The sequence below is a fragment of the Nerophis ophidion genome, linkage group LG22 (assembly GCF_033978795.1).
Source record: "Nerophis ophidion isolate RoL-2023_Sa linkage group LG22, RoL_Noph_v1.0, whole genome shotgun sequence".
NCBI classification, from domain to species: Eukaryota; Metazoa; Chordata; class Actinopteri; order Syngnathiformes; family Syngnathidae; genus Nerophis; species Nerophis ophidion.
In genome coordinates, this window is record NC_084632.1 from 35083237 (window position 1) to 35101357 (window position 18121).

Genomic DNA, 18121 nt, shown 5'->3' on the forward strand with positions numbered 1-18121 from the left:
TTGGCAGCAGAAGCAGTAGCTAAAATAAATGGTACCAGCTTTCTCTTCATAATGAGCCACGCATTTTCAATGGGAGACAGGTCTGGACTACAGGGAGGCCAGTGTAGTACCCGCACTCTTTTACTATGAAGCCACGCTGTTGTAACACGTGGCTCGGGATTGTCTTGCTGAAATAAGCAGGGGCGTCCATAATAACGTTGCTTGGATGGCAACATACACTATATTGCCAAACGTATTTGGCCATCTCCTTTAAACCACATATGAACTTGAATGTAGAAAACAGTCTCCATGCCTAAGTGCTTGATTTTATACACCTAGTGATCAGGACACGTGATTCTGATCATTTGAATGGGTGGCCAAATTATTTTGGCAATATGGTGTATGTTGCTCCAAAACCTCTATGTGCTTTTCGGCATTAATGGTTACCCATGCCTTGGGCACTAATACACCCCCATGCCATCACAAATGCTGGCTTTTGAACTTTGCGCATAGAACAGTCCGGATGGTTCTTTACCTCTTTGCTCCGGAGGACACGACGTCCATAGGTTCCAAAAACAATTTGAAATGCGGACTCGTCAGACCACAGAAAACGTTTCCACTTTGCATCAGTCCGTGTTAGATGAGCTCGGGTTTAGCGAAGCCGGCAGCGTTTCTGGGTGTTGTTGACAAAATGGATTTCTCATTGCATTTACAGTAGTGGGGACGAACTGTAAAAACTGAGAATGGTTTACTGAAGTCACCAAAACGGATCTGCTCAACGGCCTGACTGCGCCTAGAAATTCTGTCCACAAAAGTTATCAACAGAATCGGTGACAAGAGGCAGCCTTGGTTTATGTGTTTTGCTATGGATTATTTTTCCCCAGAGATTTTTTTTTTTTTTTTTACTCATCCTCCCCCAGCGTCTACCTTTCTCCCATCTTTTACGGGGCGCCTTGTGGCGATCCATCAGCGTTCTTGTTCTTGTTGTGCTGTAAACAAAATGCTGTTGTACTTGTGCAATGACAAAAAAGATCCATCCAGCTAGTATTAAATGAGGACAGACTGCTGCGATGAGGTGGCGACTTGTCCAGGGTGTACACCGCCTTCTGCCCGATTGTAGCTGAGATAGGCGCCAGCGCCCCCCGCGACCCCAAAAAGGAATAAGCGGTAGAAAATGCATGGATGGATGTTGTGATCTATTAAATTGTAGTACCCTTTTGCAACGTCCTATCTGTCGGTGATGTTTTCTTTTATAAACAAAGTACAGGTTCCCGCATAACACTGAGTAATTTTTAAGAGTTGCAATGTCAGGTATGAAGTTTTTTTTAAAAGGATATGCACTACAAAAAAGGGCTCAGTGCAGCCACGTAGGTTGTTGTTGTTGTAGATTTTGTGTCTGTCCAGTGAAGTGATGGCAAATTGCATTGACAATAAATGTGTTCATATAAAACAGTTTAAAAAACATTAGTACAGGTGAATTGTGTTTAAAAATAAAAAAATGCTCAAACTACTTGACAGTTGGAAATGTTCCAGGGTTGAAGGCTTTTATTTTTTATTTTTTAATGTCTTTTAGATAGAGTATGTGTTCAGGGAAAGTAAATGCAATTTCCTCCCCGTTCATAGTGGATGTTTTGGGGCGGCTCTTACTCCTACGGCGTTCATTTCCAATCAGTTCAGTTTCAGTTTATTTCGAACATGCATTCGATCCAATGTAATGCATCACATATTTCCAGTTGTTTCACTACAACATGTCCGAAAAGGAGGAGGAAGAAGCAGAGCTTATTTAATCCTACCCCTTTTTAATTCCACAGCAATTTTATCCAATTCCCTTGATCCCTGTAACAGAACAGTGAATAAATAAATAATATACAATAGTAAGTAAACACATATTAAATACATTACTCTGAAAAGAAAAAAAAAGAAAAAGACGGGTTCAAGATGTTCATCATAATTATTGTTCTGTGTGAACACTTGTAATTTGAACAATCTCTTAAACTGAATTGTGGAGGTTGCCCTCCAGGTGGTTCCTAAGATCCCGGAGTAGGGTTACAACCCTGTTTTATTTCCATGAAAATAGTGCAGGTGTTTCGCATTCCAGCAAAGTATTTCTGCGTCTTGGGTCTCTCTCGCTCTCTCTTGCTTCCACTCCAGCTCCAACTCCGTGTCTCATACCAGCTGCTGCTAATAAAGGCGACAGGTGATTAGATAACAAGGCCCACCTGGGCCATCCACTCACAAGTCGCTGTCTTCGAGGCCGGTCCTGGCACATCCCGTTCTGCGGCAGGGCCGCAGGCCACTCCCCTCTCCACATGTATCATATTAGTGCTGTGATTGATTTCTTTGGTTAAACCGTCTCATTAGGGACGGCGTGGCGCAGTGGAAGAGTGGCCGTGCGCAACTCGAGAGTCCCTAGTTCAATCCCCACCTAGTACCAACCTCGTCACGTCCGTTGTGTCCTGAGCAAGACCCTTCACCCTTGCTCCTGATGGGTGCTGGTTGGCGCCTTGCATGGCAGCTCCCTCCATCAGTGTGTGAATGTGTGTGTGAATGGGTAAATGTGGAAGTAGTGTCAAAGCGCTTTGAGTACCTTGAAGGTAGAAAAGCGCTATACAAATACAACCCATTTATCCTTTATTTATTTATAATGAAATTCCACATACTGATATGCTAAAGGTTTTAAGTGTTGTACAAGCATGCCAATGTTTTAAGTTAAATTTTCATCTAAGGTTATATTTCTCGTCTTTTGTTGAGAAGAATTGTCGTACATTCTTGGGTAGCAGTCTATAGTTTGCGTTGTACATAACTTTAACTGTTTGCAAATGCACCATATAGTTGAATTTTAATCTTTTTGATTCAATAAATAAAAGGTTTGTATGTTCTCTATATCCAACATTATATATTATTCTAATAGTTTTTTTTTTGTAACATACTTAGTGAATAAAGCGCGCATTTGTAGTTGTTTCCCCATATTTCTATACAATAACTCAGATATGGCAACACTAGCGAGCACTAAAGAATATGAAGTGATTTTTGGTCTACAACATGTTTTGCTTTATTCATTATTGACATGTTTCCTGCTACTTTATGTTGTGAATTTTTTACATGAGATTTCCAGTTAATTTTATCATCTATTGCAGTGTTTCTCAAATGGGGGTACGCATACCCCTGGGGGTACGCATACCCCTGGGGGTACTTGAAGGTATGCCAAGGGGTACGTGAGATTTTTAAAACATTATCTAAAAATAGCAACAATTCAAAAATCCTTTTTAAATATATTTATTGAATAATACTTCAACAAAATATGAATGTAAGTTCATAAACTGTGAAAAGAAACACAACAATACAATATTCAGTGTTGACAGCTAAATTTTTTGTGGACATGTTCCATAAATATTGATGTAAAGATTTTTTTTTTTTGTGAAGAAATGTTCAGAATGAAGTTCATGAATCCAGATGGATCTCTATTACAATCCCCAAAGAGGGCACTTTAAGTTGATGATTACTTCTATGTGTAGAAATATTTTATATAATTGAATCACTTGTTTATTTATCAACTAGTTTTTAATTATTTGTATATCTTTTTTTCCAAATAGTTCAAGAAAGACCACTACAAATGAGCAATATTTTGCACTGTTATACAAACGTTTGTACGTCTTTATCTCTTTTTTTCATCCAAAAATGCTTTGCTCTGATTAGGGGGGACTTGAATTAAAAAAATGTTCAGAGGGGGTACATCACTGAAAAAAGGTTGCGAACACCTGATCTATTGTTACACCGAACAATGTGTTTTCTTTTCCGCTTTCAATTTCTATTCCGTCTACTTGTATTTGTGTGTGACTTTCCCTTCAACTGTTACCAAATAGCATTACTTTAGTATTACTGAGATTTAAAGATAGTCTGTTTTTTTGTCAAAACATCTTTTTAATTTGTACATTTCTTCTGTTACTATTTGTATTAGCTTCTGTGTGTTCTCTCCTGAACAAAACACAGTTGTATCATCTGCAAATAATACTAACTTTAAGTCCTTTGTACCTTTACAAATGTCCTTTATATAGAGATTGAACAATTTTGGTCCAAGTATTGATCCCTGAGGTACACCACAAAATATTTTCAGCTCCGTAGAAGTGTGTTCGCATATCTTCACATATTGCTTCCTGTTGGTTAACCCAGTTCAAGACCAACCATCTGATGCCATACCGTTCTAATTGGTTTATTAAGATCAGGGGTCTCAAACTCAATTTACATGGGGGCCACTGGATGCAGAAACTGGGTGAGGCTGGGCCGCAAGATAAGATTTCTTTAAAAATCTAACATGCACTTTTTAATGAATTCACCTTCTTTGAATGGCTTTCCAGCCCCAGCAACATACTGGCCAACTCTCGCGATCTTTCCGGGAAACACCCGAATATCAGTGCCCCTCCCAACAATCTCCCGGAGCAATCATTCTCCCGGTTTTCACACGGACAACAATATTAAGGGCGTACCGTGATGGCATTGCATTTAGCGTCCTTTACAACCTGCCGTCTCGTCAATAAGGGGCAAGGTTGGGGGCACTGGGAGTGTATATTGTAGCCCGGAAGTCTTAGGGCTGCATGGGATTCTGGGTATTTGTTCTGTTGTGTTTATGTTGTGTTACGGTGCGGATGTTCTCCCAAAATGTGTTTGTCATTTTTGTTTGGTGTGGGTTCACAGTGTAACAGTGTTAAAGTTGTTTATACGGCCACCCTCAGTGTGACCTGTATGGCTGTTGATCAAGTATGTCTTAGAGAAGCCAAATACAACAGGTGGCTGGGCTGGCTTGCTGTTTGTACAGGTAATAGAGGACGCTAAAGGCAGTGCCTCCACGGCACCCCCTTAATATTCTTGTATGGGTGAAATTCGGGAGAATGACAACCTCTGGAGGGGCACTGAAAATTGGGAGTCTCCCGGAAAAATTGGGGGTATACAAGTATGACGCTGTGAAGGGCTATTCATATAAAACTCGTGGGTCGCACCAACATTACAGTTTCATATTAAGGTGCGGGACGCAAAATAACGTCTCGCGGGCCACGTGTTTGATACCCCTGATTAAGATGCCATGATTAATTGTGTCAAATGCTTTTGTTAAATCCATAAACAGATTTACTACCAATGATGGAAATGTATGCTCACAGCTTTTGTATGCAACAGAAAAACAGATCAAATAGTCTAAGTCTAATACCGTATCACTATCAGAGTCTAACTGTCATGTGTGTGTGGTGTTTGTGACAGCGGAGAGCCTTACGGACTGCATCAGAGAAGTTAAGAAATCGAACTTCCTTCTCCGCCGCCACCGTCCAGCACTCGCCAGGAACTCGGGTCAACCGTTACATCGGAAGGCTCATAGAAGCTCGGCAGACCGAGTCGGAGACATCGGATCTTAACTCCATGACGTTGTTCTTCAGGAACAGGAACAGGGAACGCAGGGTAAGAACAATCACACTTACGCAACATATGCCGATTGGAAAAGACTTGTGTAAATGTTTACAGTACTTATAAGAAAGAAGTATATTTATATAGCGTTTTTCTCTAGTGACTCAAAGTAATTTTACATTGTGGAAACCGATATCTAAGTTACATTTAAACTAGTGTGGGTGGCAGTGGGAGCAGGTGGGTAAAGTGTCTTGCCCAAGGAAACAATGGCAGTGACTAGAATGGCGGAAGCGGGGATCGAACCTGGAACCCCCAAGTTGCTGGCACGGCCACTCTACTAACCGAGCTATACCGCCCCAGCTGCTGATATATATACAACAGTATATTATATCGAGTTACAGTCAAAAGTATACATACTAAGCACTGAGCATTGCATGAATGTCTTTTAAATGTTGGCCACTGAAAGATTGATTTTTTTCCAGGATGATACAAAACCCAAAACCAGTGAAGTTGGCAGATTGTGTAATTTATAAATACAAACAGACTACAAGGATCTGCAAATCCTTTTCAACTTATATTTATAGACTGCAAAGACAAGGTAGTTTAATGTTCGAACTGAGAAACATATTTTTTGTATATAATCATTAATTTAGAATTTAATGGCAGCAACTCGTTGCAAAAAAGTTGGCAGCGGGGAATTTTTACCACTGTGTTACATGGCCTTTCCTAATAGCAACACTCAGTTAACGTTTTGGAACTAGGGAGACCAATTTTTGAAGCTTTTCAGGTGGAATTTTTTACAATTCTTGCTTGATGTACAGCTTAAGTTGTTTAACTGTCCTGGATCTCCGTTGTGGAATGTTAGGCTACATATTGCACCACACATTTTCAATGTGAGACAGGTCTGGAGTACTAGCTGGCCATTGTAGTAGCCGCACTCTTTTACTATGAAGCCACGCTGTTGTAATATGTGGCTTGGCATTTTCTTGCTCAAATAAGCACGGGGGTCAGTGATAACGTTGTTTGGAGAGAAACATATGTTGCTCCAAAACCTGTATGTACGTTTCAGCATTAATGGTGCCTTCACAGATGTGTAAGTTACCCATGCCTTGGGCACTAATAATAGAATAGAATAGAATAGAATAGAATAGAATAGAAAATAAAGTACTTCATTGATCCCTGGTGGAAATTCAGCACCACAGTTCGCTCAAAATAGACAATAATAATAATAAATAATATAATTGTTTTATCATATATTATATATATAATATAAATATATTCTACATATATTGTACATTTAAGTGCAGTCAAGAAGGAACATATGCATTATACTTTCTGATGGCTGTCGGTATGAAGGACCTCCTGTGTCGTTCCGTGTTGCATTTTGAAATATATATATATATATATATATATATATATATATATATATATATATATAATAGACCCCCATACCATCACAGATGCAGGATTTTGAACTTTGTACCTATAACTAACTGGATGGTCGTTTTCCTCTTTGGTCCAAAAAACTATTTGAAATGTGGACTTGTTAGACCACAGAACACTTTTCCACTTTGCATCAGTCCGTCTTAGATGAGCTCGGGCCCAGCAAAGCTGTCGGCGTTTCTGGGTGTTGTTGATAAATGGCTTTAGCTTTGCATAGTAGAGTTTTAACTTGCACTTACAGATGTAGCGACAAACTGTAGTTACTGACAGTGGTTTTCTGAAGTGTTCCTGAGGCCATGTGGTGATATCTTTTACACACTGATGTCGCTTTTTAATACAGTACAGCCTGAGGGATCAAAGGTCCATAATATCATTGCTTACGTGCAGTGATTTATCTAGATTCCCTGATTTTTAAAAACAAGATTTTTTTGTGTTTTTGTTTTTTTTGTTTTTTAATCAATCAATCAATCAATCAATCAATCAATGTTTATTTATATAGCCCTAAATCACAAGTGTCTCAAAGGGCTGCACAAACCACAACGACATCCTCGGTAGAGCCCACATATGGGCAAGGAAAAACTCACCCCATTGGGACGTCGGTGACAGTGACAATGATGACTATGAGAAACCTTGGAGAGGACCGCATATGTTACTTACAGTGGTTTTCTGAAGTGTTCCTGAGCCCATGTGGCGATATCCTTTACACGGTGATGTCGCTTTTTGATGCAGTACCGCCTGAGGGATCAAAGGTCCATAATATCATTGCTTATGTGCAGTGATTTATCTAGATTCCCTGATTTTTAAAAACAAGAATTTTTTGTTTTTTTGTTTTTTTAATCAATCAATCAATCAATCAATCAATCAATCAATCAATCAATCAATGTTTATTCATACAGCCCTAAATCACAAGTGTCTCAAAGGGCTGCACAAACCACAACGACATCCTCGGTAGAGCCCACATATGGGCAAGGAAAAACTCACCCCAGTGGGACGTCGGTGACAGTGACAATGATGACTATGAGAAACCTTGGAGAGGACCGCATATGTTACTTACAGTGGTTTTCTGAAGTGTTCCTGAGCCCATGTGGCGATATCCTTTACACGGTGATGTCGCTTTTTGATGCAGTACCGCCTGAGGGATCAAAAGTCCATAATATCATTGCTTACGTGCAGTGATTTACCTAGATTCCCTGATTTTTAAAAACAAGAATTTTTTGTTTTTTGTTTTTTTTAATCAATCAATCAATCAATCAATCAATCAATCAATCAATCAATCAATCAATCAATGTTTATTTTTTACAGCCCTAAATCACAAGTGTCTCAAAGGGCTGCACAAACCACAACGACATCCTCGGTAGAGCCCACATATGGGCAAGGAAAAACTCACCCCAGTGGGACGTCGGTGACAGTGACAATGATGACGATGAGAAACCTTGGAGAGGACCGCATATGTTACTTACAGTGGTTTTCTGAAGTGTTCCTGAGCCCATGTGGCGATATCCTTTACACGGTGATGTCGCTTTTTGATGCAGTACCGCCTGAGGGATCAAAAGTCCATAATATCATTGCTTACGTGCAGTGATTTATCTAGATTCCCTGATTTTTAAAAACAAGAATTTTTTTTGTTTTTGTTTTTTTGTTTTTTTTAATCAATCAATCAATCAATCAATGTTTATTTATATAGCCCTAAATCACAAGTGTCTCAAAGGGCTGCACAAACCACAACGACATCCTCGGTCGAGCCCACATATGGGCAAGGAAAAACTCACCCCAGTGGGACGTCGGTGACAGTGACAATGCTGACTATGAGAAACCTTGGAGAGGACCGCATATGTGGGCAACCCTCCCCCCACCACCCCTTAGCGGACCTAAAGCTATGGATGTCGAGCGGGTCTAACATGATATTGTTAAAGTCCAATCCATAGTGGATCTAACATAACGGTGAGAGTCTATTCCAAAGTGGATCCAATATAGTAGCAAGTGTCTCGTCCAAAGTTGAGCCAGCAGGAAACCATCCCAAGCGGAGGCGGATCAGCAGCACAGAGATGTCCCCAGCCGATACACAGGCGAGTGGTCCATCCTGGGTCCCGACTCTGGACGAGCGGTCCATCCTGGGTCCAGACTCTAGACAGCCAGTACTTCATCCATGGCCACCGGACCAGTTTTCGGACTGTAAAAAGCAGGCTGGAATCAAGCTTCTGCAATGTTCTTGACAAAGCTCCAACCTCAACTCTATTGAAAATTTTGTGGAGTGGCTTAAAAACCAGATTTGTACCAGGAAAATAACCAATTTACACAAATATGTATAATGGCGTAGATACAAGACGCATAATTATTCCACACTAGAAAAATACTGATTCAAACTAATTATCAAGAGCCCAAAGTGTATGAAAACGTCAGCTAGGGCCGGGCGATATATCGATATACTCGATATATCGCGGGTTTATCTCTTTGCGATATAGAAAATGACTTTCGTAATATTCAAGAATACATTCTCTTGAGTTGATTTTAGCTTTGGGCACTTCCCACTCTTTCTTGTCTCTCTTTCTCACAAAGATGTAAAACAAGCACACCTTCTTACATACGTCACGCGTGCAACGTCGCAGGCTCCCAGCGGAGCAGAGAGGTAGCGACATGGTAACGTTAGCTGTGATGCTGAAGGTGCGGTGCGGGTGGTAATACGAGAGAGAGAACGTGCAAATCTGGTAACAATTGGAGGAAGAATACATTCCCAAGAAAAACAGCACAGGATCCAATGTCCAGTGATGGTTTGGCTTCAAGCGGGAAGATGTTCAACATTTATGCGGCAAAAGCGTTGCTACAAAAAGTAGCAGCACTGCTAATGTAGCATCTTTTGAAAAGTCACCTGCTAGAGAATGAAGAGTGCTTGAAACTCCGCATGTCAAGATCTGCGGCCGGTGCCACACCCACAAATGCCGTAGCAACTATTTCCAGATCAACACGGTATGAAAAAAATGGTCAACAAAAGAAGAAGATAACGACCGCAGTAACCGACCACACAGTGAAGGACAAACAATATTTGATTTCCTATCATGCAGCTCATTTTTATTTGACAGTTATTGAAATATCTTGTGTGACATCATGCACAAAAGTGCACTTTGTCACGCCTCAGGTCTTATGTTTGATCATGTTATGTTTTGTTTTTTGGACTCTTGTTTCCTGTTTTGCACTTCCTGGTTTTGTTTAGTTTCCACCTAGTCTCCTTAGTCACGTCCCGGTCCTCAGCCCTCACACCTGTTTTCAATAATCACAGCTAGTATTTAAGCCATTTGTTTTCTGTTCCTCGGCCTGGCTACTATACCGGATGTATTGTATTGAACTCTACCTATCCTCATGACCACGCACCTACCTTACCATGCCAAGTTTCATGCCTTGCCACGCTGTTTATTGTTTGACCACACCATGTAAGACTTTTTGTATTTATGCCTAAGTGCAAGTTTTGGTTTGTTTTGTGCCATAGATCAGTGGTCCCCAACCTTTTTGTATCTGCAGACCGGTCAACGCTAAATAATTTGTCCCGCGGCCCGGAGGGGGTGTCCTTTTTTTTCTTTTTTTTTTTTTTTCTTCTTTGTCATGAAAAAGGGACGTTTTTGTCATGAAAACGGGAGTGTTTTGTGGTTGGTGCACTACTTGTAAGTGTATATCGTGTTTTTCTGTTGATTTAATTTGAAAAAAAAAAAAAAAAAAAAATTTATAAAAAATTCTTCTGCGGCCCGGTGGTTGGGGACCACTGCCATAGATAGTACCGTTTGTTTATTTGTATATAGTCATGCCATTGTGCTGTTTTTGTTTGGAGTGTAGTCTTGTTTGTTATCCGCCATTGTGTGCGCCCTTTGTTTTGTCTGTTTTTGAATTATAGTGTTAAATAAAACAATATGTACTTACATTCACGTCTCGCTCGTGCAAATCATCCTTTGCGTGGAAGAAGCAAAACGAATCCAAGTCAAAGTCCATGTCTTGACACACTTTATATGTTTTTAACTATTGTAAAGGCGTTCTGTACAAAAAGTACACTTTAATTTAGTGTTGTTTTGATAAGTCATCTTAGTGACATCATGCACAAAAGTGCACTAATAGCTTGTTTTAAAATGTTTCTGACAATCTTGCACTTTCTGTTGTGGAAATGGCATGAATGTTTGTGCCACTGCTTAATAACTGTTTAATAAATACAGTATTGGTAGATTGACTTAGTTGGGATTTCCCTCTCTGCATGAAAGTTTAAAATAAGCATACATAGCATTATTGCAGTATGAAGAGGAATGTTTTAATGTAGATGTCACAACTAGGCTTGGATTAAAGTTGTTTCTTCGATGCAGAGAATGATTTGCACGGGCAAGACGTGACTGTGAGTACATCTTTTATTTATATAATACATACAAAACAGGGAAAACAAAAACACTTGCTCGATGGCATGAAAGACAATTGACTATAAACTTAAACAGCACGATGGCATGACTATATACAAACGAAACAAAAGACACTAGCTGTGGCATAAACAAAATACTAGCACTGAGGCATAAATACAAAAACTTACTTGGAGCGAAACAAGGGGCATGAATACCTAGGTGTTCGAGGGCATGAAGGTAGCGCAGCATGGGTAGGGTGCGTGCGTGCGTGCGTGTGTGAAGATCCCAGAATGAAGGCGTGTCTTAATGAAATTAAACAATGGATGTCCGCTAACTTTTTGCAACTCAACGCCAAAAAAACGGAAATGCTGATTATCGGTCCTGCTAGACACCGACCTCTATTTAATAATACAACTCTAACATTTGACAACCAAACAATTAAACAAGGCGACACGGTAAAGAATCTGGGTGTTATCTTCGACCCAACTCTCTCCTTTGAGGCACACATTAAAAGCGTTACTAAAACGGCCTTCTTTCATCTCCGTAATATCGCTAAAATTCGCTCCATTCTGTCCACAATAGACGTTGAGATCATTATCCATGCGTTTGTTACGTCTCGCCTTGACTACTGTAACGTATTATTTTTGGGTCTCCCCATGTCTAGCATTAAAAGATTACAGTTGGTACAAAATGCGGCTGCTAGACTTTTGACAAGAACAAGAAAGTTTGATCACATTACGCCTGTACTGGCTCACCTGCACTGGCTTCCTGTGCACTTAAGATGTGACTTTAAGGTTTTACTACTTACGTATAAAATACTACACGGTCTAGCTCCATCCTATCTTGCCGATTGTATTGTACCATATGTCCCGGCAAGAAATCTGCGTTCAAAGGACTCCGGCTTATTAGTGATTCCCAAAGCCCAAAAAAAGTCTGCGGGCTATAGAGCTTTTTCATTTCGGGCTCCAGTACTCTGGAATGCCCTCCCGGTAACAGTTTGAGATGCCACCACAGTAGAAGTATTTAAGTCTCACCTTAAAACTCATTTGTATACTCTAGCCTTTAAATAGACTCCCTTTTTAGACCAGTTGATCTGCCGTTTCTTTTCTTTTTCTCCTATGTCCCACTCTCCCTTGTGGAGGGGGTCCGGTCCGATCCGGTGGCCATGTACTGCTTGCCTGTGTATCGGCCGGGGACATCTCTGCGTTGCTGATCAGCCTCCGCTTGGGATGGTTTCCTGCTGGCTCCGCTGTGAACGGGACTCTCGCTGCTGTGTTGGATCCGCTTTGGACTGGACTCCCGCGACTGTGTTGGATCCATTATGGATTGAACTTTCACAGTATTACGTTAGACCCGCTCGACATCCATTGCTTTCCTCCTCTCCAAGGTTCTCATAGTCATCATTGTCACCGACGTCCCACTGGGTGTGAGTTTTCCTTGCCCTTATGTGGGCCTACCGAGGATGTCGTAGTGGTTTGTGCAGCCCTTTGAGACACTAGTGATTTAGGGCTGTATAAGTAAACATTGATTGATTGATTGATTGAAGACAAGAAAAAGAGTGACTTAAGTAGCTTTGATAATCAGTGAAAACAGGTGTGAGGCTGAGGACAGGGACGTGAAATGACAGGTGAAAACTAATGAGTTGGCATGGAGACGAAAATAAACCAGGAAGTGCCAAGACAGAACTTAAATGTCCAAAAAAGTAAACATAACCCGACCAAACCCAAAACATAAACTTACAAGCGTGACAGTAGACACATAGAATCATCATACTGCTGTGATTATATGCATCAATTTTCCATTCAAGGCTAAGGCAAAATATGGAGATATATATTGTGCATCGTGACATGGCCTAAAAATATCGAGATATTAATAAAAATGAGCCCTAACGTCAGCTCATTTCACATTCAGTCCAATGACGTGCTTTATGACTGCATACTCCTAATGTGTTTTCTCACACACCCTACACAGCTCAATTTTTCCCCCCCTGTATTTCCCTTGCACCCACGCCTGTAGTCTATGATGTGTGCGAGTGTGTGTGTGTGTATGTGTGTGTTTGACTAATTCACCCACCCTCTCTGGAGGGGTTGCGGATAATGATTTGGGAAAGTCTGAGCAGCACAGAAGATATCTTTCCCCTATGTGTGCGTGGGCAGTGCCCATAGACCAATAAATGAGACACAGAACAGGGAATTGTGTGTGTGTGTGTGTGTCAGAATAATAAAAGAAAGCCAACTAAGTACAGTAGAACACGTCAGGATTCGGTCATGTCAGCAGCTGCAGTCCTTCATGTTTAATATTGGAGATATCATACTGTAAGTTGCAAAGCATTGACATTTTCTGAATATTAATTTCCTTGCAGGCAGGCATTTGATTTGGTACTTTGAAGTTTTATCCATATGAAGTTGGGTGCACTGTGTTTCAGTTTTATTTTGATCCTCAATCTAAAATAGAATAATACGACACATTCTATAAGAATTTTTTGTATCATTATTTCACTAGCTATAACCAATTAGTTACGTTATGTTAGTAATTTACTCTAAATGCAGTGTTGTTGTTTTCTTTTGTATTACACGTAATTGAGGGTTGTCGAAGTAGAATATGTAACTTACGGGTATCTTAAATAATTGAATGTTATATTTGAGACAGGTCTAGACCACAGGTCTCAAACTCAAGGGCTCGTCACTTCGTTTTATTTGGCCCTCGAAAGCTTGGAAAAAATATGTATCAATAAAGTACTGTAACTGTTCTTACTAAATGTATTCTTTGTTTTTATTTTGGGAGAAAATAAAAGTAATCCATGTAATAGCACATTATGTTAACTTAAATATAGTCTAATTATGCAAAAATATATTAAACATTCAAACCATTTTTTTAAAAATACAAATAAATACTAATTATTATGACTTCAAAGCAAGTTATCCATCAAATTGTGCAACATAAAAGTAGCCATAGATTTCATGGTAAACTTGTGAAATTTACTGTGTTTTTTATAGCATTTTTCTCTAAATGAAAAAAATTGCACCTTTTTTACTGTAATAAACTGTGGGGCCAATTTGGCATTTTCAGTAATACACCAAAAAATCTACTGTTGTTGATTTGCGGATGATGGTTGCATAGAAGCTCCACAACGGTCACAAAGGCGGAGGAAGGCTGCAGCAAAGATTAAGCAAAGCAATCAAACAATGTACTAATATGATCCACTTCAAGAAACTCTTCAAACATAAAATGTTTACAAAGTACAAAGAAGAAGAACTATGATAAACATTCATTCTCCAAAAATAATCTTACTCATCTCATCTTATGAAATACAATATACTTCACCTATTATGATTTATTTATGTTTTCCTATTTAGATTAATTATGGCGTATATTGTGGATAAATTGAGAACAGGAAGTGAACAAAAGTTTTAGCAACTGTTATGTTAAAGAAAAGGAGCAGGATTAAATCATTCCTACTCCTTTTCGAACATTGTGATATAACATGTTGTATGCTTGCATGTTCTAAATAAACTCAACTCAACTCAAGATGGGCCCCCAATTGTTTTGGTCTCCATGCCATTGGACCCTGGCCTTCTCTTTGCCGAGGACTGCCTGGTGCCGGTCTCTGCACCAGCTTCCCCACTTTAAGAGATTCCACGCACAGGCGTTTTCCTGAAGGCAATCCTACCAACAGGACAATCATACTTGTTTCGACTGATCGCCAACGATACTATGAATTGATTAACGTGGACAAGAATAGGAAAGAATTCCACTTTCAAAGCTTCAACAAATAATTTCCTCAGTTCCCAAACGTTTATTGAGTGTTGTTAAAAGAAAAAGAGATAAAACACATTGGTGAACATGCCCTTTCCCAACTACTTTGGCACGTGTTGCAGCCATGAAATTCTAGGTTAATTGTTATTCGCGAAAAAAATTAAGTTTATGACTTTGAACAAGTTAAAAAACTTATTCGAGTGTTTCCATTTAGTGGTCAATTGCACGGAATATGTACTGTACTGTGCAATCTACTAATAAAAGTTTCAATCAAAATTCAATCAATGAAAAAAAACTTATGTGCCAAAATTTTACCATCAAATTGCAGTAAAATTCTGGCAACTGAGCTGCCTTTTCTTTTCTTTTTTTACCATAAAAACAGCAGTGCTGTTTTTCCATTGTTGGAAAATGGTGTGAGATGTAAATATAAACGGTAACAAAAATTTGCAAATCCTTTTCACGCCATATTCAATTGAATGCACTACAAAGACAACATATTTGATGTTCAAACTCATAAACTTTATTTTTTTTTTGCAAATAATAATTAACTTTGAATTTCATGGCTGCAACACGTGCCAAAGTAGTTGGGAAAGGGCATGTTCACCACTGTGTTTGAAGCTTTGAAAGTAGAATTCTTTCCCATTCTTGTTTTATGTAGAGCTTCAGTCGTTCAACAGTCTCCGCTGTCGTATTTTACGCTTCATAATGCGCCACACATTTTCGATGGGAGACAGGTCTGGACTGCAGGCGGGCCAGGAAAGTACCCGCACTCTTTTTTTACGAAGCCATGCTGTTGTAACATGTGCTGAATGTGCTTGGCATTGTCTTGCTGAAATAAGCAGGGGCGTCCGGGAAAAATATGGCACTTAGATGGTAGCATATGTTGTTCCAAAACCTGTATGTACCTTTCAGCATTAATGGTGCTTTCGCAGATGTGTAAGTTACCCATGCCTTGGGCACTAATGCAACTCCATAATATCACAGATGCTGGCTTTTGAACGTTGCGTCGATAACAGTCTGGATGGTTCGCTTCCCCTTTGGTCTGGATGACAAGATGTCGAATATTTCCAAAAACAATTTTTAAATGTGGACTCGTCAGACCACAGAACACTTTTCCACTTTGCATCAGTCCATCTTAGATGATCTCGGGCCCAGAGAAGCCGGCGGCGTTTCTGGATGTTGTTGATAAATGGTTTTCGTATTGGATAGTAGAGCTTTAACTTGCAATTACAGAAGTAGCGACAAATTGTATTTAATGACAGTGGTTTTCTGAAGTGTTCCTGAAGTGTTCATGATCTGAATATGGGTTAAAAATGTTTTGCAAATAATTGTTTTCCGTTTATATTTACAGCCAACAAAATTTCCCAACTTATATGGAAACGGGGTTTGTACTAATAAAATGCATAGAAAATGTGTGTGATAATAGTGTTCACTGTTCGATGCGGCCCTCTGGGGCAAAACATAACTGTGATGTGGCCCTCAGTGAAAACGACTTTGACACCTCTGGTCTCAGTTTTCCTTTTTCTCTGTGGATAATTTAGGTCTAAAGTGTCACACTAGTGCCCCCTACAGTCCAACCAGGATTAGTAACACATCCTAAACCGCACAATACTATAAAAATCGGACCCATTGCCTCCCTGCTTGACAATCAGCATCAAGAGTTGGAATTGGGGGTCAAATCACCAAAAATGATTCCCGGGCGCAGCCACCGCTGCTGCTCACTGCTCCCCTCACCTCCTAGGGGGTGATCATATGGGTCAAATGCAGAGAATAATTTTGCCACACATAGTGTGTGTGTGTGACAATCATTGGTGCTTTAACTTTAACTTTAACTTAAAAATATAGATATATCAATAAAGTACTGCTTTTTTTCTTACTAAACTTATTCTTTCTTTTTATTTTGGGAGAGAAAAAAAATACTCCATGTAATCGCAAATTGTGTTAACTTAAATATGGTCTAATTATGCAAAAATATATTAACAAACATTGAAACCATTTAAAAAATATATTGAAATAAATACTAATAATAATGATTTCAAAGCAAGTTATCCATCAAATTGTGCAATTAAAAAGTAGCAATAGATTTTACGGTAAAATTGTAAAATTTACTGTGGTTTTTACAGCATTTTTCACTAAAAGAAAAAAACTTTACTTTTTTTACTGTAATAAACTGTGGTGCCGTTTTGGCATTTACAGTAATACTTCGAAAAATCTACTGTTGTTGATTTGCGGTAAAAAAAACGACCCAAAAACAAACAAACTGGCAGCTATATGCTATATACCATGAATTGATTAAAGTGGACCCCAACTTAAACAAGTTGAAAAACTTATTTGTGTCACGCCTATGGATCATGTTTTGTTTTGGTCATGTTCGGTTTAGTTTTTTGGACTGTTTTGCACTGCCTGGTTTGTTTTTGTTACCATGACTACTCATTAGTTTTCACCTGTCACGCACCTGTCTCACAATTTTGCACTCTCTCACCTGTGTGGAAATTGATATTTCTGTGTACCAAACGCACCCACCCACCCACCCACAGCAGGCCTAGACAGGAGGAGGACAGAGTGTAGGTACACAGAACATCAGAGGGTCAAATGTGCGAGAAAATGAGAGCAGACAGTGTTGACAAACATTTTCTTTGAAGAACATATATCACAATACATATTTAATGACCACACACCATACACCGCCCCTACACATTTCTATTACATTTAAGATGTCCGGGTCCACTGGACCTGGGGCTAATAGAAGTGTGGAAATTGATGTTCTGTGTACCACACGCACTAACACACACACACACGCACGCATGCACGCACGCACACACACACACACACACACACACACACACACACACAACAGGCTTAGACAGGAGGAGGACAGAGTGTAGGTACACAGAACATCAGAGGGTCAAATGTGCGAGAAAATGAGAGCAGACGGTGTTGACAAACAATGTTGCAACCTTGTGTGGGAACCGCAGGTGCAGAAACACAAACGAAGAATCCCTGTGGGATGCAGAAACTGGCAGAAAAATTTTCCGTGCAATGTCCATATTGTTGTTACTCAGCCAGCGTTTGTGGGTCCGATGGACCTGTTGCATTTTGTGGCTTGTAATGCCTCACAATCAAACAATTTTATGTTAAAATACTGAACAGATGTTTAGCTTATCCCAATAAACATCTGTCCAGTA

The 18121-nt window shown here is 39.7% G+C and overlaps 1 protein-coding gene across 1 annotated transcript in view; it reads left to right on the top strand.

Annotated features, from left to right (window-relative positions):
• adcy1a (adenylate cyclase 1a) overlaps window positions 1-18121 on the top strand; it is a 196422-nt gene that overhangs the window by 119830 nt on the left and 58471 nt on the right. Inside the window, exon 9 of the mRNA XM_061883768.1 lies at window positions 5230-5424. Within this exon, the coding sequence (XP_061739752.1) occupies window positions 5230-5424 (195 nt within the window). The remainder of the gene's footprint in view (window positions 1-5229; window positions 5425-18121) is intronic.